This window comes from Pseudonaja textilis, chromosome 1 (genome assembly GCF_049901715.1).
Source record: "Pseudonaja textilis isolate UNSWEBS1 chromosome 1, rPseTex1.2, whole genome shotgun sequence".
In the NCBI taxonomy this organism is placed as follows: domain Eukaryota; kingdom Metazoa; phylum Chordata; class Lepidosauria; order Squamata; family Elapidae; genus Pseudonaja; species Pseudonaja textilis.
Window position 1 is genome coordinate 329,272,713 of NC_141990.1, and position 24,190 is coordinate 329,296,902.

The 24,190-nt window shown below is 42.1% G+C and overlaps 1 protein-coding gene across 1 annotated transcript; it reads left to right on the forward strand.

Moving 5' to 3' along the window:
• The first annotated feature begins 7,250 nt into the window (after positions 1-7,250).
• GIPC3 (GIPC PDZ domain containing family member 3) lies at positions 7,251-20,866 on the forward strand. Its single transcript, XM_026698399.2, has 6 exons — positions 7,251-7,798; positions 8,965-9,150; positions 10,656-10,836; positions 18,399-18,511; positions 18,930-19,011; positions 19,873-20,866. Exons 1-6 carry the CDS (start codon positions 7,505-7,507, stop codon positions 20,022-20,024), a joined length of 1,008 nt encoding a protein of 335 aa, XP_026554184.1. The 5' UTR covers positions 7,251-7,504; the 3' UTR covers positions 20,025-20,866.
• Positions 20,867-24,190: the final 3,324 nt, after the last annotated feature.

Below are 24,190 nucleotides of genomic sequence, written 5' to 3' on the forward strand. Positions count from 1 at the left end.
GAAATACGTCATGACTTCCAAGCGCGTTGGGGTTGGTTGGAATGGAGGCCCGGAGCCAATGAGAGCTCTTCAAAAGGCTCTTCAAAATAGCAAGTGTTCATCAAGGACTTGAGGCTTATGATGAAATACTTTGGAGGAATTTGGTCGCCCCTTCCCATCTTTATCAATGAGTTGCTTTTGTTGAAACTATCCACTCGCCCTTCGTATTTTATTTTAAATAAGGAGATAAAATCGCACAACGTTGGGCTATTAATTCCCAAAGAACTGTTGGAAGAAATAATCCTTCTGGGTTCAGTTCCAAGTGGGGGAAAAAGACATTGGAATCATGCAAGTTGCTTGGAAAGAAGGTTTACTGAAGAACAGGATCACATGCCTTGGGGCTCTTGGTCGAAGAAAAGGGAAGATATGCTGAGAGTGCCTGGGTTTTATGCCGTCTGGCTTTGAACTTCCTGGGACGCAGGAAGAGTATCCTGATGGTTGCTGTCAGAGGTCATAGCTAGCTTTGTAGGGTGTGTTTGGTTGAATCAGCTTGAATCAGTTTGGTTGAATCAGCAATAAGTTTGCTGGGTGATGCAGTGAAGGGGCTTTGGGCAATTCCTATTGTGGCTCTGCCTGAAGGAGGTAGATATTTGTTATGTAGAATAGACTCACCCGGGCCTTAATGGCCCATTTACAGAGGTGGGAGGGGGGGGGCTGAGTTTCTGCCTCTCAGTTTCTTCTTCTATTTTAGAGGCAATATTCTGCCCTTTTTAATATATCCTAAAGTATTTCATTTTCCTAGGAGAGGGGTGGGTTTTAACTTCCAACAGAACAAAGTTGTTGCCCACCGCAACAACTGTGGAAAGAAACTGATGTGACTTCAGGAAGTCTTAAAGTCCCAGACAGGTTTCTTTTGGGTCATAGTGGTCAGAGGTTGTACCATTGACAAGGAATCAGTAAATCAATACCCACAAAACAGGGAGAAATTCAACAGAAGCTTTTTTTTTTTTTTGGTCCCCTGTTTTTAAAAAAACAAAACACTTTATGCCCTCATACCTAGGAGGGTCTTTTCTCCATTCTACCTGAAGAAACTATAGGAGTGAATCTGAGATATCTACTTAGATTTCTGCCCAGTAACCAGCTCACCGCTTCAAGAAAATACGGGTGCTTTGTTAATTTCCTCAAAGTATTTTCAAATTTGGGGCTAGCAAAACACAATTCCTGTACTTGCAGAACATATTACACACCTGGCCTGCTGTTATTTGATTTGTATGTTAGCTCTTGTCATCTAAACAACTGGGTGGCTGGGAAAGGATAAAAATAGGAAAGCAAGTTAAACAGTCCATAATCAAGTTAAAAAGAAATCAACCAGTAGCAGAATTCATTCTACATAGCCAGTGTAAGAGCTCTTCCTCTTTGCCAGATACCTCCCCCCCACAAGGCATAGTGGCAGAGCTGTGTCTTCATGGCCTTCTTAAAAAGGCAGGAGGAATGGGGTCAATTTAAGATATTATATATTCCATAGGACAGGCACCACAGCAGAAAAAGCTTTCTTCCTGGGTCCTGCAAGATGAAACTTCAATTTCGGCATACTATAACCTTGACTATCACTTTCCATTTTACCATTCTCAGCTTCCCCCACAGCAATAGCTCTGAACCATACCCTACTTTCTCCCAGTTATAATCTCTGCATCATTTGTAAATTCTTAAAGTGCCACGAGCTTATTTGTAATCCTTTGGAAGCTAGACAAATTCTATGTTTCTTCTAGTCCTTATAGAATAGAATTCTTTACTGGCCAAGTGTGACTGGACTCACAAGGAATTTGTCTCCAGTGTATATGCTTTCAGCATATATACACACAAGAAGTGATAAATCACGACCATAATCATAAAATACTGTTAGGGATACACCCTAGCAGAATCTGCACGGCAGGCAGGCAAAATATGTGAGACGTTTTTTGTAGCTTACACTCAGTAAAACAGATACACCGTGCTAGTTAAATAGTTTATTTCAGTAAGAGTTTTAGCATAGTCAAACAGTCCATATATCATTCACTAATTCAGTCCGTCCGGGGATTATTCAGTTGCAAATTCCAGTGTTGAAAAAGAGGTCAGTAAACTTACAAATATCCGTCCAGTAATATATCTCCTTGCAGTAGAATACGAAGAAGTCAAAAACTCCTCTCTTCCTTCAGCAACTCAGCAGTAGGGAAAACACGCAGTTAACAAACCATCAATCCAGTATAGTCAGCAATTGTCAGGTTCTCTTGCTCCCTCTTATGGTGGTTCACAACAGCATCCAAAATTACATGCTTTGCAGTTTAAAGTGACACACACTTAAACTTACAATCATAGTTTATATATATTTTACCCAAACTAGGTTAGGTAACCTTGTTATCCCTAACATTCTCCCCTTTTGGGTAATATAATAATATATATATCTATTTATAACCTTAACCCATAGTCATCACAACTCTCTTTGTGTTTTACTGCACCTTGGGCTTTTGTAAACTGATCAGCAATATTTTGCTCAGTCATACAATATTCCAGTCTTATTAAACCATCCTTTACAGATTGCCTTACATTCAGATATCTAAGATCTGTATGCTTAGATCTTGTTTTCACAGCAATATTTGTAGCCATCTGTATGGCTGCTTGATTGTCCTCATACACAACAATGGAATCTTTAACAGTTAATCCCATATCCAATAATAACTGTTTATACAGAATTAAATCAGTACATAATAAAGACAGACATGAACATTCTGCTTCCATTGTGGACATACTTATGTGTTGCTGTCTAATTGACCTCCAACCAATCAATACTTTTCCATTGCTCTATGCCAATTTTCTTGATCCTTTGCAGGATACATTCTAAGTTCTTCCACAGTAGTTGGAACTTTACTAACTTGGCAAACTACACTTGCTTGGTACCTGTCAGGTGGTCTGGTTTCACGTGTTGAACATCTAGGTATTACAGGGCTTACAGGTGGACTGTCATGTACTACCTGTTCCTGGTTATCTATTTCTTCCTGTTCACTTATTTCTTCCTGTTCTGGTCCTATTTGCTCTTCCTGTACTTCCTCTTTAATTGGATTTTTTTTTATTACTGATATGTAGGTTTGGTCTTTTGTAGGTTTCTATAATTACATCTTTGCTTGAATCTTGCTCCAGTTTTTCCCATCCTATATGTTCAAGGAATTGTGCACTAGCACTACAGTAAACTCTAGATGTACCTTCTTCCCAGAACCTGTAAGATTTATGGTTAGATTCGTAACCTACAAAAAATAATCTTTTAGCCCTATGCTGCCCCTTATGTCTCAGTTGTGTAGGAATATGCACCCATGCTGGTGCTCCAAATGTGTGCATGTAGCTTAGGTCAGGTTTTCTACCATGCCACCGTGTGAATGGTAATTCACCTGTTGTTGAATTAACAACATTATTCAATATATGATTACCACACATTATTGCTTCTCCCCACAAATTTTCAGGTAATCCTGAATCCGACAACATGGTACGAGCCATTGCCTGTAGTGTTTGGCCTCGTCTTTCTATAAAGGAATTATGTTGTGGCCTATATGGTGCAGACCTTTTATGTTCTACACCTGCCATCTTGAGTCTATTTTGGAATTTATTATTTATAAATTCCATACCATTATCAGTTACAAGAGTTACTAGTTTCCTTTTAGTTTTTCTTTCTGCAAACTTCAACCAATTAAAGAAATTCTGATATGTTTCCGTTTTACTCTTCATTAAATAACAGAAACCATATCTAGAATGATCCATTATACTTAATATATAACGAGCACCTCCCACACTTGGTTTTTTAGGACCTATAATATCAGCAAATACGACCTCTAGAGGCTCTTTAGTTTTAAATCCATTAATTCTATTTGCTGGTATTGCCTTGCTTTTTTCTTGACTGCAAGCATTGCAGTGCAAATACTTACTGCAAGGCTTCAGTTTTATACCTTTAGACAGTTCAACCGTTTGCTTGAGCATTTTAAAATTTATATGCCCTAAACGTCTGTGTAACAAATGTATGCATTCATCATGAGGTTTAACGTTATTATACACTGTGTTAGCCACTTCTAATTGATTATCATGTAACACATACAATTCACCTTTTAAAGTTGCAGTCACATTTTTACCTTCCTTTTCTATTATGCAGTTTTCTCCCCTAAAGGTAACTACATAACCTAGTTTAATCAAAACTCTAACCGAAAGCAAATTAAACTTAAGTTGTGGTACATATAACATTTTTACATTTTCTTGTATGCAAGAACAATGTGCAGTACCTTCACCTTTTGCTTTAATTTTCCAGCCATTAGCTAACGATATCTGCTGTGAACTCGTGGACATCTTAATAAATCTTTTCTTATCTTTGGTTATGCAGTGCGATGCTCCACTATCTACCACCCAAAAATTATTGTTGTTGTTCACAGTTTCGTTGCTATACATGGCTAACTCTAAGCATTTTTTATCCTTTTGATGCCTTTTTGCATTCTGGCTGACATTGTGGCATTTTTCTTTCTTGCAGAATCTAGCCAAATGTCCTTTTCTTCCACAATTAAAACATTTTCTAATTGTGTAGGCTGATGAAGATAATTCCTCTTCTTGTGGTTGTTCCCTTCTGAGTTGATCCCTTTCAAGCCTTCTCCTGGCTTCTTCAATTAATCTGCCAGTAATGTCAGTTAATGTGAGGTTATCTTTTGGCAGCACTTCCAATGAAGTTACATAGTCGTCATAGCTCTCATCTAATGAAGACAAAATTATATAAATCTGATGTAGTTCAGTGAAGATAAGTTCTTTTTCATGCAGTTCCTGAAAAATCCTCTTCACGGTGTTTATATGAGTCAACATGTCTCCATTCTTTTGAAGATGTGTTCTGAACAGCTTCCGTGTAAGATTTATATGTGCTCCTACACTGTCTCGAACATAAATCTTCTTTAAATTCTCCCAACACTTAGCAGCTGTTTCTTCTCCACGAATATGGACAAGCTGCTGGTCACAGAGTGTCAGTCCTATTCTACAGAGAGCTTGCTCATTCTTCAGTTTATATTCTTGTATTTTCTGGGCATCATCTTCATCCTCCGGATCCCAAGCATCTACCTCTGGTGGGTTTTGAATTATACTCCACAAACCTTCTCTCCGTGGAAGTAGGCTGCATTTCATAGACCATGAAACATAGTTTGTTCCATCCAGTTTGGATATTAGAGACAAACTTGGTAAATTGACTTGGCCATCTTTTCTCTGGATATTAAACTATAATTAATAAAACACAGCTGTCTGTTTACAGTATTGTGTAACTACACTAACTCTCACTTTATATAAGCCTGTTATATCCTGGTTAGTCTGACTGTGCAGCTGGGCCCATAACCAGTGTTAGGGATACACCCTAGCAGAATCTGCATGGCAGTCAGGCAGGCAGGCAAAATATGTGAGATAGACGTTTTTTGTAGCTTACACTCAGTAAAACAGATACACCGTGCTAGTTAAATCGTTTATTCCAGTAAGAGTTATAGCATAGTCAAACAGTCCATATATCATTCACTAATTCAGTCCATCTGGGGATTATTCAGTTGCAAATTCCAGTGTTGAAAAAGAGGTCAGTAAACTTACAAATATCAGTCCAGTAATATATCTCCTCGCAGTAGAGATATGAAGAAGTCAAAAACTCCTCTCTTCCTTCAGCAACTCAGCAGTAGGGAAAACACGCAGTTAACAAACCATCAATCCAGTATAGTCAGCAATTGTCAGGTTCTCTTGCTCCCTCTTATGGTGGTTCACAACCGCATCCAAAATTACATGCTTTGAAGTTTAAGTGACACACACTTAAACTTACAATCATAGTTTATATATATTATTTTACCCAAACTAGGTTAGGTAATCTTGTTATCCCTAACAAATACAATCATAAATCAAAAGATGCAACCGTCAGTGATAGTCATAGGATACTAAAAAAGCAATCAACATAAATCATGAGATACAAATAACAAAGTTATAGTAATGAGAAGCTAAGAAAATAGGTTATAGGAAAGATGAGAAGGTTAATAGGTAATACAGATCTACTAGATGGTTTGACAGTGTTGTGGGAATTAGTTGTTTAGCAGAGTGATAGCATTGGGGGGAAAACTCTTTGGGTGTAGATTAGTGGTGGGATTCAAAAAATTTTACTACTGGTTCTGTGGGTTTGGTTTGGTAAGCATGGCATGGCTTGGTGGGCGTGGCATGATAGGCGTGGCAGGGGAAGGATACTGTAAAATTTCCACCCCACTCCAGGAAGGATCCTGCAAAATCCCATTCCTTCCCCATCCCACTAACCTGCTTTCCAGCTCCATTCTCCTGTGCAGGGCAACAAAAGGAGACCCAGCCAATCAGCTGGGACTCGGAAGGCAGAGAAGAGATGGGGGCGGGGCCAGTCAGAGGAGGTATTTGCCGGTTCTCCAAACTACTCACAATTTCTGCTATTGGTTGTCCAGAACTGGTCAGAACCTGCTGAATACCACCTCTGGTCTGGATGTTTTGGCATGTAATGCTCAATAGCAGGAATGTCAAACTCAGTCATCTTGTGGGCAAGATCGTGATGTATCGCAACATTATTTGCATTTTTGGTAGAGCCAGAGTGAGTGTGGCCTACATGGGCCGTATCCAGCCCGCAGGCTGCCAGTTTGACAAGTCTGCCCTATAGTGCCATCTTGAGGGAAGAAGTTAAAATGCAGCTTTCCAATTAGGTCATAAATGTGACAGTTGTAAAGCAGGTCAACACATGAAGAACCCGATTTTATGACCTTTGTAAAGTAAATGTGACAGTCATTAAGACATCGTCGGCAAAGGGGTATTTTGCTGAAAACCGGGAATAAATGCCAGGTTTTCATTAAAATGTGACTGCAGGATGCTGCAAACAGCTATAAATGAGGGCCTGTTATTGTGTACTCAAAATTGGTCACATGACCCCAGGAGGGGAGGGTCCGGCCATCAGAACTTCAGAACTGGATCATAAGTGACTTTTTAAGGGGGGAGGGGGTATCTGTCTAATTTTGAATGGTCACTAAGCAAACGGCTGTATGTCAAGAACTACCTGTAATGGAAGAACAACATAGCCATTTAACCATCTCAACAGTGAATCTGAGGAAATCAGGCACAAATTGTTTTCCATAAATAAAAGAAGTGAGCAACTGGGCCTCATGTGCTCCAGGTATACCAGCAAAACATCTTCATTCCCTAGAGAAACTCATGGCATCTGCAAATACCCAGAGACAGAAATAGTTTGCAAGTTTGTGTGCTTCAGGTTGCCAGATCGGGCATTTTTTTCCTCCTGCAGTTTCCTGCGTGTGTGACTGGGCAGTGGCATTGTCAGGAAGAGGTGCAGCTCACCGAACTGAACTGCCCACTGGAAGGTAGAGATTAGGTTTCCAGGTAGCAGACCAGAGCTGGGATCGCCTTACAGCCTTGCTGTTCCACCTGCAACATCAATAATTTAATCGAGGCCATCGTCCCCTTTGTTCAAACACCTGGCATCTCAATGCTACGGAAGTCTGGAAAGCACTGCAAGAAAGACAACGCAGAGCAGCAGAAGGGGTCCCCCATGGCCCAGGAGACTGGAGGCTCTCAACCCTCTGCAGTAGGGGAAAGATGTGCTCTGGGCCAGAACGGTGCAGTTCCAAGACCACCCCACCCGCCACCCCGGGTGCGGCCTCGACTCATCTTCCACACCCAGCTGGCTCACGGGAGCCCCACCGCCAAGATTGAGGGGTTCACCAATGTTAAGGAGCTCTATGCCAAAATTGCAGAGGTCTTTGATATCTCCTCAACAGAGGTAAGGACGGGGCCATTTATTGTGCTGGAAGCATTGAAGGAAGGGGCTGGGCTCTCAGCCTTTCAGCCAAGTGGGTGGCCTGGTCCTTTTGCCCTGAGAGGATTCACCAAAGTATTAGGCAAGGAGGCCAGGCTCAAATGCCCATGATGGGTAGTTAGATGTTCAGTGTGGCTGTATTGTAGTCTACGTTACTCTGTTACTAGAAGGGACGAGGGAAGGGAGGGAAGAAGGAAGGAAGAAAAATGGGAAGAGGAAGGAAAATGGGAAGAGGAAGGAAGGAAGGAGGAAAGAAGGGGAGGGAGGAAGGAAGGAAATGGGGAGGGAGGAGGGAGGGAGGAGGGAGGGAGGGAAGGCAGGAAGGAAAGGGAGAAGGAAGGAAGGAAAATGGCAAGGGAGGGAGAAGGAAGGGGAGGAAGGAAGGAAAGGAAGGAAGGAAGGGAGGGAGGAAGGTGCACAGAACTGTGTGCTGATGCAAAAAGCATCCCATTAAGAATATACAGTGATAAGATGAAATGTTCAGCATCTTGCCAGAAGAGAGAGGAATTTTTGTGTAGATATTCTGAAAAATACCTCCGGCATCACACATAAGAAACAACAAAGACGCCAAGGGGAAAAGACCATGAAATAGCTCAGGATAACAGAACAAGAAGAGAAAATACAAAGGATTAATGATCAGGTTCCAGGACCAAGAAGGGACTGGGAATGAGCAGGCATGAAGGGGTAACTGAAGAGCTTTCACGGCAACTGGAAGCAGACTAAAAGCTGGGTTAGCAATGTTTGGGCCTATGAAAACTTCAGCTATGGGTAAAAGAAGAGTAAGGAGTTAATGAGTAATTTGAGCTTGGAAAGCTCAGTGCCCACATGACTTACAGTCTATGGCAGGAAAGGATGAGAGATAGGGAGGACAGAAACAAGCATAACCAGGGAAGAATAATCTCAAATATAGGTTCACTTATGCAGGGGGAAGACTTTTCCAGTCCAGTGTGAAGATGCCTGCATAAACTCCATATTTTCCTCCCTATTTTAATCTTACCACTTCTTCTAAAAGCAATAGGCAAGGAGAGGACTCCAAAGGGCTTTGCCTTCAGATTTCCTGACCTTTTGACTTCTTCCACAGAGAATTTTTCCCTATATAAAATATAAATTTATTTTACACCACTCTCCAGATCCTATTCTGCACTTTAAACACCCACAAGGTAGATATGCAGAAACTGCTGGGCGGCCAGATTGGTTTGGAGGATTTCATTTTTGCTCACGTCCGCGGTGATACCAAGGAGGTGGAGGTCACCAAAACAGAGGATGCTCTGGGACTTACCATCACAGATAATGGGGCTGGCTATGCTTTCATCAAGGTAGGTCTTCGGGAACAGGGTAAAAGACTGACATGCTGATTTGCAATAGCCATGTTTCTACCTGCAAATATCTCACTCATAAGCCAGATCTTGAGCTGCGTGTGAAAGCTTTGCATAATAGAATCATTGACTGAGATGTGCAGCCATAGAAATTGAATAAATATAGACTGTAGTTCAATAAATAACCTATAACATGGCCTCATTATTAGCTGGTTTGTGGCATTTGGGGCCAATTGAAGGTCTGGGCCAGCATTTCTCAATGTTGGCAAGGAGGAATGATACATGCAACATGAGGCAATTTTTATGGGGACTGGATGAATTAGACAAGATGGGCAGCACTCAAATCTAATAAATAAATTATTCCAGAGGATTCACCATGTCAGTAAAATCCATTTTTGTTTTCTGACCATTAGATTCTGTCCCCATTTTCCTCTCAGTGTTCATGTTGCATTTATCACACCTGTCCTCTAAAGAGTCCAAACTGGTATAGGTGGTTTCCACAACTCACTCCAATCCTATTATCTCCATGCAATAGATTATGCCAATCTCCCTTTCACTGAGGCTCTCCCAATACATGGGACTCTGAATGCCAGACTTCTAACTCAGCATGGGTTTTATAGTGTGACATGCAGAGAAGGCACCAAGTTGGGGGAAAATGGGTTAAGCTGAGAGAAGTTAGAGAGTGTAGCCAAAGTCATCTAAATTTGAATCCCAATTTATCACATTGCAGCCGGTTGATTGTTACTGGTTGCGGGGAGGTCTCTGTGAATTCTGGGAGTTGAAGTCCACAAATCTTCAAGTTGCCAAGGTTGAGAAATATTGGTCCACAGTTTCAAGACTTATATTGCATGATATTTCTCAGTGTTCGATAGCTCTTTTGCGTGTCACATAAATAAAACTAAAGCACAAACAAAATTTCCGCCCTCCCCAATTTGTATGATTCACGTAAGTCTTCTTTCCTCCATTAACAAACTGGGAACACGGAAAATAATTTCCCAGAAAGGCAAAAAAAAAAGGAAGGAAGGAAGGAAGGAACATAATTGCACCTTTTCCTCATTATTTCTTAATAGTTTCTCCCTCATAATTTCTTAATAGTTTCTCATTCAACTATTATGCAGGTCCAACCCTTCTTACAGAGGTGTCTACAATATATGGTCAAAAAATCAAGATGGCAGCCACAATGACACAATCAAAGTTTTGCCTATTTAAAACAATAAGTGGAACCTTGATTATGCTGCTGCAGCTGCCATTTTGAGATTTTTACCATACCCTGTCCAGTGTTTCTCAACCTTAGCAAGTTGAAGATATCTGGACTTCAACTCCCAGAATTCCTCAGCTAGCATGCTCACAGAGGAATTCTGAGGGTTGAAGTCCAGACATCTTCAAATTGCTAAAGAGAAAAATTGCTACTCCTGTCTCACTTTTCATGATCAGTCTCATTAGGCCATAAATAGAATTATTCTCTTTCTAACCTTTTTCTTTTTTTGTACTTCCCCACTTTATAGCGTATTAAGGAAGGTAGCATAATGAACCGCATTCCAGCAGTCTCTGTGGGGGACAGCATTGAAGCCATTAATGACCAAACTATAGTTGGATGCCGCCACTACGAAGTTGCCAAGATGTTACGCGAGATGCCCCAGGCACAGCCATTTACTTTGCGCTTGGTACAGCCTAAACGAGCTTTTGGTAAGTGAATATTTGAGCACTGAGGAGAGGCCAGACCACAGAGTCTCACCATAGGCCTAGCACCACAGCCCAGCATCATTGAGGAACAGCCAGTCGGTCACTTTAAAGTACCCTCCAATATTTCTTGAGCTAGCAAAAATAAATGCATAAAATATTGTTTTTCTCTCTTGATGGTCAAGGCTTTCTCAGCTTCATTGAGTACAAATGGCATTGTCCTTATAATTTTTGTATGGAAGAAGCTAAGGAAATGATTTGTGGATTCTCCTGGTTGCTTTTTCCTTCCTGCTGAGCATTTCTGCCAGAAACGAAAGCAATTTTTGGAGGCTAAAACATATGAAGAACAGTTGCAGGAACTGGGTATGTCTAGTCTAATGAAAAGAAGGACTAGGGGAGACATGATAGCAATGTTCCAATATCTCAGGGGCTGCCCCAAAGAAGAGGGAGTCAAGCTATTATCCAAAGCACCTGAGGGCAGGACAAGTAGCAATGGATGGAAACTAATCATGGGGAGAAGCAACCTAGAACTAAGGAGAAATTTCCTGACAGTTAGAACAATTAATCAGTGGAACAAATTGCCTCCAGAAATTGTGAATGTTCCAACACTGGAAGTTTTAAAAAATATGTTGGATAACCATTTGTCTGAAGTGGTATATGTTTTCCTGCCTAGGCAGGGGGGTGGACTAGAAGACTTTCCAATTCTGTTATTCTATTTTATTCTAATTACTAATCCCTCTCTTTAATGCATGGTTGATCCCAGTGTTGATGGATTTGATGAACAGCAAGTTTAGTCACTTGTAAAATTGTCCAATAGATGTGAGGTACAGAGAGAGAGTCTTCAGCTTCTTCTTAAAACCTTCTCCATATCTGCAGCCTTTCTCCAGGTTCTTTTGGACATGGGTTAAGCACCCTCTCAAAAGAGCATCAGATCCATGTTCAGAAAGAGGCCAATGGCTGTCACAAGCCATAAAGGAGGGATTATAATCATGCTTACTCTTGCTTTGTCTTGGACTTTTGCTGATTGGCTGGGCTGACAGGTTTGGAAGAGTTATACAGAATGAATTATGCAATAATAAACCTGTAGATTTGGAAAGGACCCCAGGGATCATTTAGTTCCGTGATGGCGAACCTATGGCACCCACACTGGAAGTGGCACGCAGAGCCACTTCTGCTGGCACTTGAGAGGTCGCCCAGAAGAGGCCCACTGTGCATGCGTGTGGGTTGCCCACCCGACAGCTGATTGTTGGGTATCTGGTGCACATGCGCAGGGGATGGGGGGTGCAGGCAGGGGTGGAATTCTACCAGTTTGCACCTATTCACTAGAACCAGTTGTTAACATTCTAAGCAGTTCAGAGAACTGGTTGTTAGAAGAAATTCCCAGCCTAATCCTGCAAGGAAGGCAGGAAGGAAACATTCTGGTGTTGCTTACAGAAACTGCCTCTCAGTTAACCCTTATTATATTCTTGGCAGGACTAGACTTCCTGTCTCAGGAACCTCTCCAGTTTTTTTTCCCCTCCTTTGCTGGTACTTTACTTGTGTGGAGTGACCATTGAAAAAAGTGACTTAAGACCGTTTTTCACACTTACAACTGTTGCAGCATCCCCACAGTCATGAGAGGCCAGGCGAGGAGATGCGTGCCTCGATGTGAATGATATTAAGTTGGCCATGCCCAGCCAGTAACATGACTACTAAGCCATGTCCACCCAGTCACATGATCACCAAGCTATGCCCACCAACTAAGCCACGCCCACAGAACCGCTTGTTAAAAAATTTGAATCCACCCCTGGGTGCAGGAGACACACGTGCATGTGCAGAGATGCGCAGGGCGCATGGGGGGTTATGCGCATGCGCAGAGGCGTGCAGTGTGCTTGCACATGCATAGGGGGCGTGGGGCCCCCACGCACGCATTGCCTTCTGGGTGCTGGCATGCAAGCATGCACAATTTTCGGCATAGGAGCCCAAAAAGGTTAGCTACCACTGATCTAGTTCAGCCCTCTGCAACCAACCTGCAAGAAAACCAATCAAATCTCCTGTGAAGGGCTTTCTTAAAAACCTTCAGAGATGGAGAATCCAGTCTCTATAGATAGATAGACCACCTGTTGTGGAGATAGCTTGTCAGAAGGTCCTAAAAGGTGATCCTGTGACGTTGGGATGTTGCAACCATCATGAATACATGCCAGTTGCCAAGCATCTGAATTTTGATCACGTCACCATGGGGATGTTGCAATGGCTGTAAGTGTGAAAAACAGTCATAAGTCGCTTTTTTCCAGTGATGTTGTAACTTTGAACGGTCACTAAAGAAATGGTTGTAGCCGAGGACTACCTATACTCATCTTACTTAATCAGCAATTCTGTCTCAAAGACATCAGTTGTAATGGTTGCCATTTTGCTTTTGGTCTCAGACTCTCAGTTCATAATGCTAGTAGTTCTTATCTGTAGAATCCAAACGGTTTTTAAGTATCTGAATAACCCTCTTTTTCCCATGTTAATCTTGCTGTAATTTAAGATCTATTTCAGGGGTTCTTTGCTATATAGCCCATCCCCAACAGTGGATAAATTGGTGAAAGCAAGGGACAGGGTCTTCTCTACAGTGGCACCAAGATTATGAAAAGCTCCCCCAAAGAGTTGACCCCTTGCATTGTTCGTTTGTTTAATTATTTGAGGCTGGAAATACTTTTTTTTTTTTGCTTTAGTCTTCATTTTTATTTGCTGCTTTGATTTTTGTTGTTCGGAATTATTTTCTCCTATATTCGTACGTTCTTTCGAACTTTGGATTTCCTTAAAATTGTTTAATTTTAATTGTTTTAACTGTTCCAGATTATATTATAAAAATCCAGTCTCAGTTAAAGCCTCTCCTGGCTTCTCTCTTCATTTTCCCTAGTTTTCATCTCCTCTTCCCTCCCTTTCTCTTCTTTTTATTTTTATCTAGCTAGATTTATTTTTATCTAGCACACGAGGAAATCAGATCAAGGGTAGAAAATCACCCTTCTTACAGTTTGGAAAACAGGTTGCTGTCTTATGGAAATTCTAAATATTATCAGCTCCCCAAGGAGCTTGAGCTAAGGAGCAGCTGATGTATATTGTAACCTTATGAAATGATAATCAGCAGAACTGTTTCACCGGCCATTTTGAAAGAATGTCACAGATGAGAACAATTCCCAGATTGCATACCAGGAATTTTAACAAGGCATGCTACAGCCATACAGTTCATTTAATTCAGCTTTGATTAAAAATATGGCTTGGGATCTCAGACTGCTGCTAGGTTGAAGTCAATTCCCTGTTGCGAAAAGCCAAAAAGAAAAGAAAAGAAATCCTCTTGTTTTCATTTCTAATTTAGTCTGCTAAAATGAAAAGAGGTTGGCATGGGAATCTGGACTCCCCGAATATGGGCAGATAACTGCGTCCAAGAGTGATAGCCAACATGGCCCATAGTGTAGGATGCTCAGAGCTGTATGGTTAAAAGTTCTCCATTTCTGTGAGGAAAATGTGTACAGACATTAAAACTATTTGTCTAGTGACTGAAGCTACAATGACACTGAATAAAGTGATTTATGACTGGTTTTCACACAACTGTTGCAGCATGAGGTTCATAATGATCAAAATTCAGGCACTTGGCAATTGGCATGTATTTATGTTTCAACTCTTTCACAGGGGACTATTGTGTCCTCCTGATACCTCCATGCTCAATTTGGAATCCTTTCAGATTTGTCCTTGATTTTTTGTGCATTTTTTTCCTTTTAGGGAAGAAAAGATTGAATAACCCAGAGCAAAGGGTGTCCAGGCAGGATATATAAAAATCAAAATGGTTGCTGTGACTGTGTGGTTGAAGCCCCATTTCTTTTTTAAAAGTATTACACATACAAAAGAACTTCACGTCGTAATGACCTCCCCAATGGAAGGTCCAGCTCATAGTACTTTTTAAAACACCCTAGCAAGCCTCAGACTAATCCACCTATAAAATGTGACACAATGCCTTGATATAAGTTGCTATCTTTCAAAAAAAAAAAGGCACTTTAAGAATTAAAGTCATTATTGTTCATTGCATAGTCAGCCAGATGTTTAGATGGGATTTTGCACTTTTGTCCATCTATTATTTTAGTCCTTTCCAAGGATCTGGGATGTTGTAGTTTGATGGTGTTAAAGGTATCTCATAGGATGTAAGCCATTACAAGTAAAGCAGCCATTTGAAATTAACTGATGTTCAGTTTGTCAATGCTGGTGATGTTTAAGAGGTGTTCCAGATGTTTGGTCCAGTCATTGGCCCAGCCACTGGCGGGAAAAACGAAGTCCCATCAGTGGCTGAAGCTTTGGACAGCGCCAGCTATAAAAGCCGGCGCCTGCTGCAGAAGCGGCACTTTTTTACACCAACTTTGAAATAAACTCATTTTACAGTTCCCGCTGTGTCCTACCTCTCTTTTGATAGCATGGCTAGGGCCACAGTCTGCCGAAATACCGAGGGCACTTTTGGCATCCCACTTAGATGACCCAGCTACTGCCCTACAGTTACCATGAAAAAGTCTTGATGAACTGTATGGCGCTTCCAAGGACGTAGAAGCAACACTCTTGGATGGACTGAAGCCCCCATCGCCCCCATCGTTTCTCAAAAACACTATCAAAGACACAAAGAAATTACAGCCAGATCAACAAGGAAGCACTTACCGCAGTTGAATACCTGTATGGCAAGCAGTTCGACCTAATCACTGATCATAAACCTTTACTGGGCATCCTCTCCGGCGACAAACCCACACCGAACATCATGTCACCCAGGATGTTGAGATGGACAGTATTCCTGGCAGCATACAGCTACTGCGTACTCCACAGGCCAGGGAAAGACATCGCTCACACTGACGCCCTCAGCCATTGCCCTCTCCCAGACACAGCTGAAGACCCAGCACCATCCACGACAGTTCTGCTAATAGAGAACTTATGGCCGGAATGATGATGTCCTCAGAGATCGTGAGGTTCACTGCTCGTGACAAAACTATGGCACAGATTTCGAACTGGGTGTGGAGGGGATGGCTGGAGGCAGCCCAAGGGAAGGAATACAAATCATACCAAAATAGACAAGCTGAACTATCGGTTTTAAAGGGCTGTCTACTGTGGGGGGACCGGGTAGTTATCCCCCACCACAAGAAACAAAATATTAGAAATACTTCATGAGGGCCACCCTGGAATAGTCCGAATGAAATCCCTAGCCAGGAGCTACGTATGGTAGCTGGGGCTGGACAAGAAAATAGAGACATGGGTCGCCATGTGCACTCCCTGCCAAGAGACCAGGCCGGCACCCCCAGCTGTAAAACCCAGGAAGTGGGAGACACCTAGAACACCATGGGCCAGAATACACATCGACTTTGCAGGACACTGCAAAGGAATGCAAACATTCCTCATAGTTGTTGACGCATACTCAAAGTGGCTGGAAGTAATATTAATGAAATCCATCACATCAGAGGCAACAATAAGAGCACTCTGATGCCTATTTGCCACCTACGGGCTACCAGATGTCCTAATTTCAGACAACAGGCCACAGTTCACCTCGCAGCCATTTGAGGCTTTCCTAGCTGGACTGGCGATCCAACACATGCTATCAGCGCCAGCTCACTCGGCCATGAATGGCCAAGCAGAGATCATGGTTCAGTCCATGAAGGAAACACTACAGCGAATGGGCCAAGGGGACTGGCAGGAAAGAATTGACAGAATGCTCCTAGTCCAACATATTACACCCCACATTACAACACAATGCAGCCCAGCAGAACTGTTAATGTCTCGGAGACTGCAGACTATGCTAGACCATGTCCATCCCAACTACAGCATAGAGAAACCCCCGGATTCCACCAGGAGATGCAGTCAATTCACCATAGGGGACCCAGTCTACGCTCACAGTTACACTGGGGGACCAACGTGGGTGCCAGCTAGGGTAATCAAAACCACAGGGCCCCACTCCTACAGATTAGAAACAGATGAAGGGAGACTATGGGAATGGCACATCAATCAACTACGGGGCCGGGTCCCAGTCTCAGACAACCAGCCAAACACCTGACACGCAAACACAGAACAACACAGATCACAAACACCAACCCCGCAGATTCCAACCCCTGAGCAACTACGGCGGAGACACTTATCTTACAAAGAGGGAGTCCTGTGGTATCCTTCTGAGGCCTCAGGCTCAACGGTCCCTGCCACGCCAGAGGAAAGTTTCGAGATGGTTCCACTGGTGGGGATCGGAGCAGTGGCAGACCCGTCTGCTCGGGCCGCTGCCCCAGGTGCAAGTGAGGTGTGCAGGTCCAGTCGCACCCCTCAAAGCCCTGCCTACTTATGTGACCACGTACCATAGGTGAGAGCTGATTGGAGGAACACTGACTAAGAGGGGAGGGTTGTTGTATATGACCAAATATGGCCAAGGAGTGGAGTCGACTAATAGACTCCACTCATTGGTCCAGCCACTGGCAGGAAAAATGAAGTCCCGTCAGTGGCTGAAACTTTGGACAGCTCTAGCTATAAAAGCCAGAGCCTTCGGCGGAAGCGGCACTTTTTTACACCAACTTTGAAATAAACTCATCTTACAGTTCCCACTGTGTCCTGCCTCTCCTTTACACGCGGACCCATCGAACATTTGGGATGGCACCAAAGGTGCCTCTCACTATTTATTCTATTTTTGTTTCTTTTGCTACAGTCGTTTTATTCGCCAGTCTTTGAATTTTATTATTTTCTCCAGTTCTTTCTCTTCTCTTCTACTATCTCTAAGTACTGCCACATCCACTATCCAGATTGTTTTGTCTTTTTTATCAACAATTGTTAAGTCTGGAGTATTATGTAGCAGGTGATTGTCTGTTTGAATTCCAGAGCACTTTAGCTCCTTTTCTATTACTTTGTCTCTATTCTGGTGCCACCTTTGTATCATCCTCCTCCTCTTCCTCCTCTTCCTCTTCCTCCTCCTCTTCCTCATCTATCATTTCCTATCTTCAGTCATTCATTCAGTTTGACCCAATAATCCTACCATTTGAACTTTTGTATAAGGGCTTGAGAACTGCCTATGACTGTCATTCTAATTTCTCGATTCTTGACATGGCTCTGTGCCTTATCTGATTTTTAATTTTTTAAAGATGTGTTTAATTTGAAAAAATTAAAGGAGAGATAAGCAAGCTACAAAAGTGTTAGCATAATACATATGTATATGAGAGCATCGCCTAACTGATCTCAGAAGACTTCTTAGCAAATAACATGTGGATGGCTGCATCCCATAACTGGCCTTTTGTCGATGTGTCCATAACAAGCTCCCTAAATTCCAGTTATGGCCAAAAGAAGTTATGGCCCAAAGGAATGGCATTCTTCTCCTAGTAGATGCCTTACAAGGTGTACTAATCAACTGCCTCTAGTCTTCAAGCCACCCCCTTTTTCTATTTTACACAATTGTTTATGAACTTCAAGGGGTTCTAGCAAAAAAAAGTGAATTCTGTAACTTTTTCGTTCTGTTGAAAGTTTGCTTGTGCTCAAACATCTTCTGTTATGTCCATTGTCTTTGAAGCAGATGTTGAGTTCTTTATCTTCTTTTCTCCTCCCCTCTGTAGATATGATCAGCCAGAGGACACGAAGCAGCAAGAGCTCAAGTGAGGGGAAAATAGGCAGTGGAAGGGAGACACTACGGCTGCGTGCAACAGGCACTGCTACCATAGAGCAGGCTGTGAGTATGCTCTGGGACAGGGATCGGATTAACCAGGTGCCCATATTCTCACATTACTGTATATAAGAAACTTGGTGGTTGGTTGGAAGTGAGCTGATTGTCTCAGGGCTAACCTCAGTAAAATACCTGTTAGATGCCTAGCCAGTTGTAACAGGAGAAGCCTCTGAAAGATCATGAGAAGGCACCAAATTTCATTGCTTCTGAACTGTTGTGCAGCCCACTGTTTCTCATCCTTGGTGGTTTGAAGATGTGTGGACTTCAACTCCCAAAATTCCCCAACCATCTTGGCTGTCTGGGGAATTCTGGGAGTTGAACTCCACATGTCTGAAAGTCGCCAAGGTTGAGAAACACTCCAAGAATTTCCTGTCAACCCTGGCATTTCAGTTCCATTTGATCTCCTTCTTTCTTTTCTTCACAGCCAAGTGAGTTTGAGGAGGAAGCTGCTGAAAAGATGGATGACTTATTGGAAAGCTACATGGGTATACGTGACCTCGAATTGGGTGAGTAGGGAATGACACATGATATGATTGAAAAAAAAATGTGACGATTCCTTTCACCTTGCCCTCACTACTGCCTGGGTGAGACTTCCAGATTGGGAGACAGCCTGCCTCAGATTCCAGATTTGAGGAATTTTATTGTAGAATAGTGTTTCTCAACCTTGGCAACTTTAAAATGTGCGGACTTCAACTCCCAGAATACCCTAGCCAGTTGGCTAGGGAATTCTGAAAGTTGAAGTCTGCCATATCTTAAAGGCGCCAAGATTGAAAAAACACCACTGTAGAGAAGGGTGCTGAATCTGGATAACTATTGAGGAAGATGGATTTTCAGTTTGATACAGCAGGACAATTCGTACATGTTTTCCTGTGAAATGAAGCTAACAATTAAAGAGAGATAAAGAGAACTGTCTTAGACGGGGTTCTTTAGGTTATGAAATTCCCTTAATCTTGTCTAAAACGATATCAGAAGTAGACAACATGGCACTATTGGATACCCATGTGCTTCCCATCTCCACCATTGAATTTAAGGAGATGGAACTGGTGGACCGTCCACCAGATTGGTATCCATTAGGCTTCTTGATTAAATTAATAATCAAACAAGGATCCTGGGTAATTATTGAATTAACTGAGTAGCGAGCCTGCCACAAACCTTTATTTGCAGGAGTACCTGTGGGATCCTTGGGCTCTCACTGAGACGCTGAACAATACCCCACAGTATACCTCGTCTTCAATTGGGTGTCCCCACCACAGGCCCAGCCCTCCCTAGCAGCCTTTTTATGAATGCACCCCAGAACATGTCCAAATATGCTCCAAATGATGTTTTATCCCAGTGCTGCATCCTAACCTCAGGCTCATTTTCCGCAGCCTCGAGCATGGTGGAGATCACCAAAGAATGCCAGAGCCCCGAAGACTTTGCTCGCAGACTGGATTTGCTCCTGGGTGAATTTGCCTTCCCGGAAGAGTTTGTCTCAGAGGTGTGGACTGCAGTTTGCAAGAGCAGGGGAATCTCGGAGTAGTTTCAGGAGGTGGGTTGGGCATTGAAGGCTGTTTCTTTTCCTTGCCACCCTGCTCACCCTTTCCCTCTTTTTCTCTGCTCTCCAAATTCTCCGTATCTTGCGCACACTGACATCCACATCTGGGATTTCCATCCAGAATTATCACCCATGGCTCAAGGCTGACACCTTTGCAAAAAATTAACAGGGGTGACTTCAAATAGTAGCACCATTGAACACATGCTCTCCTGTTGGGGTGGAAGGAACTTGCTTATATGGAGGGAACAGAGAGATACTACCGTGTGGGTGGTTACTTCTAATTAGCATCTATATTAGATCTTCTTCCAGTAGTATCCCAAAATACAATTGTTCCCCTGAAAGTCCACATTAACAAGTCAGGATGGCATCTTCTCTGGTTAAGATGTTTAAGTTGCACTCCTTATAATTGCAGAATAGATAGGAGAATGCTAGGAGACACACTGCTTCTTGGCTACCCACCACATTGCAATTTCAGGCTTCTATTAAATTTTTAGTCCAGTTTTGTAACTGGAAAGGATTTGAACCATCAGTCTTCACAGTGGTTTCAGCAGGGCCTAGTGAAGGAAGTCAAGAGGACAGCCACGATAATATGACTCATGCAACACCCTAAACCTAACCCATTAAAAATGGGGATTTCAATCCCACAGTTGCAACTGCTGTCTTGATTTTTTAACCATTCCCTGAGGATACAGTTGATTTCTTATGTAATTTTTTTGTAGTTGGTGCTTGATTTTTAAAAAGATAAATCTCTTCCAAAGACCAGGCTCTTGAGCATGGGTGTGAAACTCGCAGCATCACGTCGCCATCACATGATGTATTGTGACAGTTTTTCCCTTCGCGGAGCTGGGGTGGCCAGTGCATGATGCACTCGGCCTGTGAGCCACCAGTTGGACACCTCTGCTCTTGAGGAAAGCAAGGTTCCTCACCTACCCTTTGATGAATTTTGCCCAAAATATAACATATACTGTTGTCATTTTCAAAACCCATTTGGAACAAAAGCAATCTTCACCCTGCATAGAAAATTTCAGTTGGTCCTAATTAGTTTCAAGAAGCCTCTAGAGAATAACTGGGCTATTCAGTCCAATCATTTTACAGAATCGTTCATAGAGTTGGAATGGATAACCTCCTTTCACTATGCAGAGATGCCTTTCCAACTCATACTTCTGCTTGAATATATGCAAGCAAAGAGAGATCACCTTAGGATTCATTGTTAGTATTAATGGAAGAGAGTATTTGTAGCTCAGGGTTGAACTATGGTCATCCTTGTTGCTCTCTGAGCTTGGTTGTTTTCCTGCAAGAGTTTCATTGTTAGGATGTTTACCTCTATCTTGGATAAAAGAAATAGAAGTGACTCTACATGTAAGTCTGCTTTTTGGACTCAGTTTGTGGTCGTAAGTCAAGAACTAACCGTATTCCACTTGGTTATATGGAAGTGAGAAGGGTGTATTAGAAGACACCTAAAGTTGAAAGGAATATAGGTAGCTCCTGACTTATGACCACTACTGAACCCAAAATGTTACTAAGCAAAACATTTTACAGGTAGTCCTCAACTTACAATAGTTCATTTAGTGACCGTTCAAAGTTACAACGGCACTGAAAAAAGTGACTTATGACCATTTTTCACACTTATGACCTTTCCAGCATCCCCCTATGATCATGTGATCAAAATTCAGATGCTTGGCAACTGGTTCATATTTATGACCGTTGCTGTGTCCCAAGATCATGTGATCACTTTTTGTGACCTTCTGACAAGCAAAGCCAATGGGGAAGTCAGATTCACTTAACAACCAGGTTACTAATATACTGCAGTGATTCACTTAACAATGGAGGCAAGAAAGGTTATAAAATGGGGCCATTTTAACAAATGTCTCACTTGGCAACATAAATGTTTGGCTCAATTGTGGTCATAAATCAAGGACTGCCTGTATGATCTTTCTTGCCATTGTTGTTAAGTGAATCACTGTAGTTTTTAAGGTAGTAACACAGTTGTTAAGTGAATCTGGCTTGTCCATTGACTTTGCTTGTCAGAATGTCACAAAAAGTGATCACATGACCCCAGGGCACTGCAACCGTCATAAATATGTCATGCCTCTGGTGGAGACTGACTCTGAGGGAGTGGAGGAACAGCCGACAGAGAGTGGAAGTGTGGCTCCGGAGATTGTGGAGAAGGCTGAGGAAGGGCAGAGGCTAGCTGGGCAGTCAGAGGAGGACCCAAGCCCATCCCCTCTCCATCCTAAGGCACGCAGGGAGGAGAGGATAAGGGAGAGACGTGGTCTACTCGGGAGGAGAGGGCCTTGATCCTCTTCATGGGCTGCAGCTGTGACAACTGAATAAGAGGACGGACATGCGTATGGGTGAGTGCTGGAAACAAAGCATGGAAATATCTCTAGTTTATGGTTCCTCTCTGAGTTTGGCGTCCTTCCCAGTGTGTGTTCTGTTATCTGTGGACGCCCTCCAGCCCTTATCTCGCCTGGTTTGTGTTGCTTTTTACTCTTTTACTCATTTAAAATGGCATTTCCTCCTTCTGGTAACTGCTCATGTGGGATTTTTTTGTCTCCAGTCAAGGATATTTGGAACTTTGGAAGCAAAGTGAAGGAATAAAAGGGGCTTCACCTGTTTTTTGTGACTGTATTTATTTTGTATCCCACCCTGGGTCATCACAAATACGTCTCATCCTCTGCCAGTTGCCGAGTATCTGAATGTTGATCACGTGTCCATGGGGATGCTGCAAAGATCGTTAAGTGTAAAAAAGGGTCATAAGCTACTTTTTTCAATGCCATTCTAACTTCAAACAGTCACTAAATGAATGGTTGTAAGTCAAGGACTATCTTTATTTTGTCGTATGAACATGTGGCAAGAATGAATGGGTTCGGAATGACTGAGGATTAGATACCAAGGGGAGCAATCAGGATATAAGAATCACATTGAAGTGGTTTAGTCATTTAATGAGGAGTGAATGAATGAAGATGGAAGAATGAATCAAACTGAAGGACCCGAGAATTGGGTGATGAGCTGGCCTTGCTGAGATCCCCAAAAAAAGGGAGTTGAAAAAATTAAAGAAAAAAAAAGGTGGTTTATGAAGTGCTCTGGGAAAAAGGATGATTTGTGAGGATAGGAAGCAATTGACAAAAATAAATAAATAAATAAATAAATAAATAAATAAATAAATAAATAAAAAGGTATGGAGGATGTGTTGTTGTAACACGTGTTGTTTTCACTATGTTTCCTTTTTCTCATCTTCTGCCATTACTTTCGTTGCTAAGCTATTTCATACTCCTTTTTTGTGCACAATATGTATAATCCTCTTACCCACTTCGACACGATAATTGTGTTTGTGTTTTATATGCAATTTTGTTTATGCCTGCCAGTTTGTTTTTTGAAATAATTAAAAATATTTTTAAAAACCGCTTCTTTTCCAGGATTTCATTAACGTACATCGTGAAATGAGATTTGCTTAATTTTCCTCTGCTTGCAGACATTTCATTACCCAACTAGGTAACATCATCAGTGCCCTAAGTGAGACATCTACAAGCAAACAACCAAATTTAGGGAACACAACGGACTCCACAATCTACTTTATAAATGCAAGTCTAGCATTTTTTTCATAATAGCATTAAACCCATGGATATAAGGGGCCTACATAAGACCCGACAGCATTGGGAGAAAAGAACAAGCCCTACTTTAAAACTGGAGCAACTAGTTCCTCAATTGTGACTAGCTAAGAGACAAACAGCATAAAATCAGAGCAGACAAAAGGAACTATTGGGCCACATCCATGCCATGGTTCATGGGCCATGTGGATGATGAAGCCTTTGAAAACTAGATTTTTAAATCATAATAACAAAACATTCATGTTTACTGTTTAAGCACTGTACAGCTGACTCTTTACAGTATTTGCAATTTATTATTAATACTGCTGGATACTTTTAAGTTCCTCTGCATCCTAGGTGGAATTTATGAAGGATTCCAAAATATACCTGCCATGTATAACTCTCTGAATACTTCTGGACACTTCTTTGACAGCTATTCTTTCTCCAAACTCCATTAAGAGGAGAGGGGAACCTGAAATAGCTTTACCTTGAAGCTTCTAAAGTTTCTTTTTCTGGGGTATATCATCCACATGCACCAAAATGTTTCCTTTAAGGTACAGA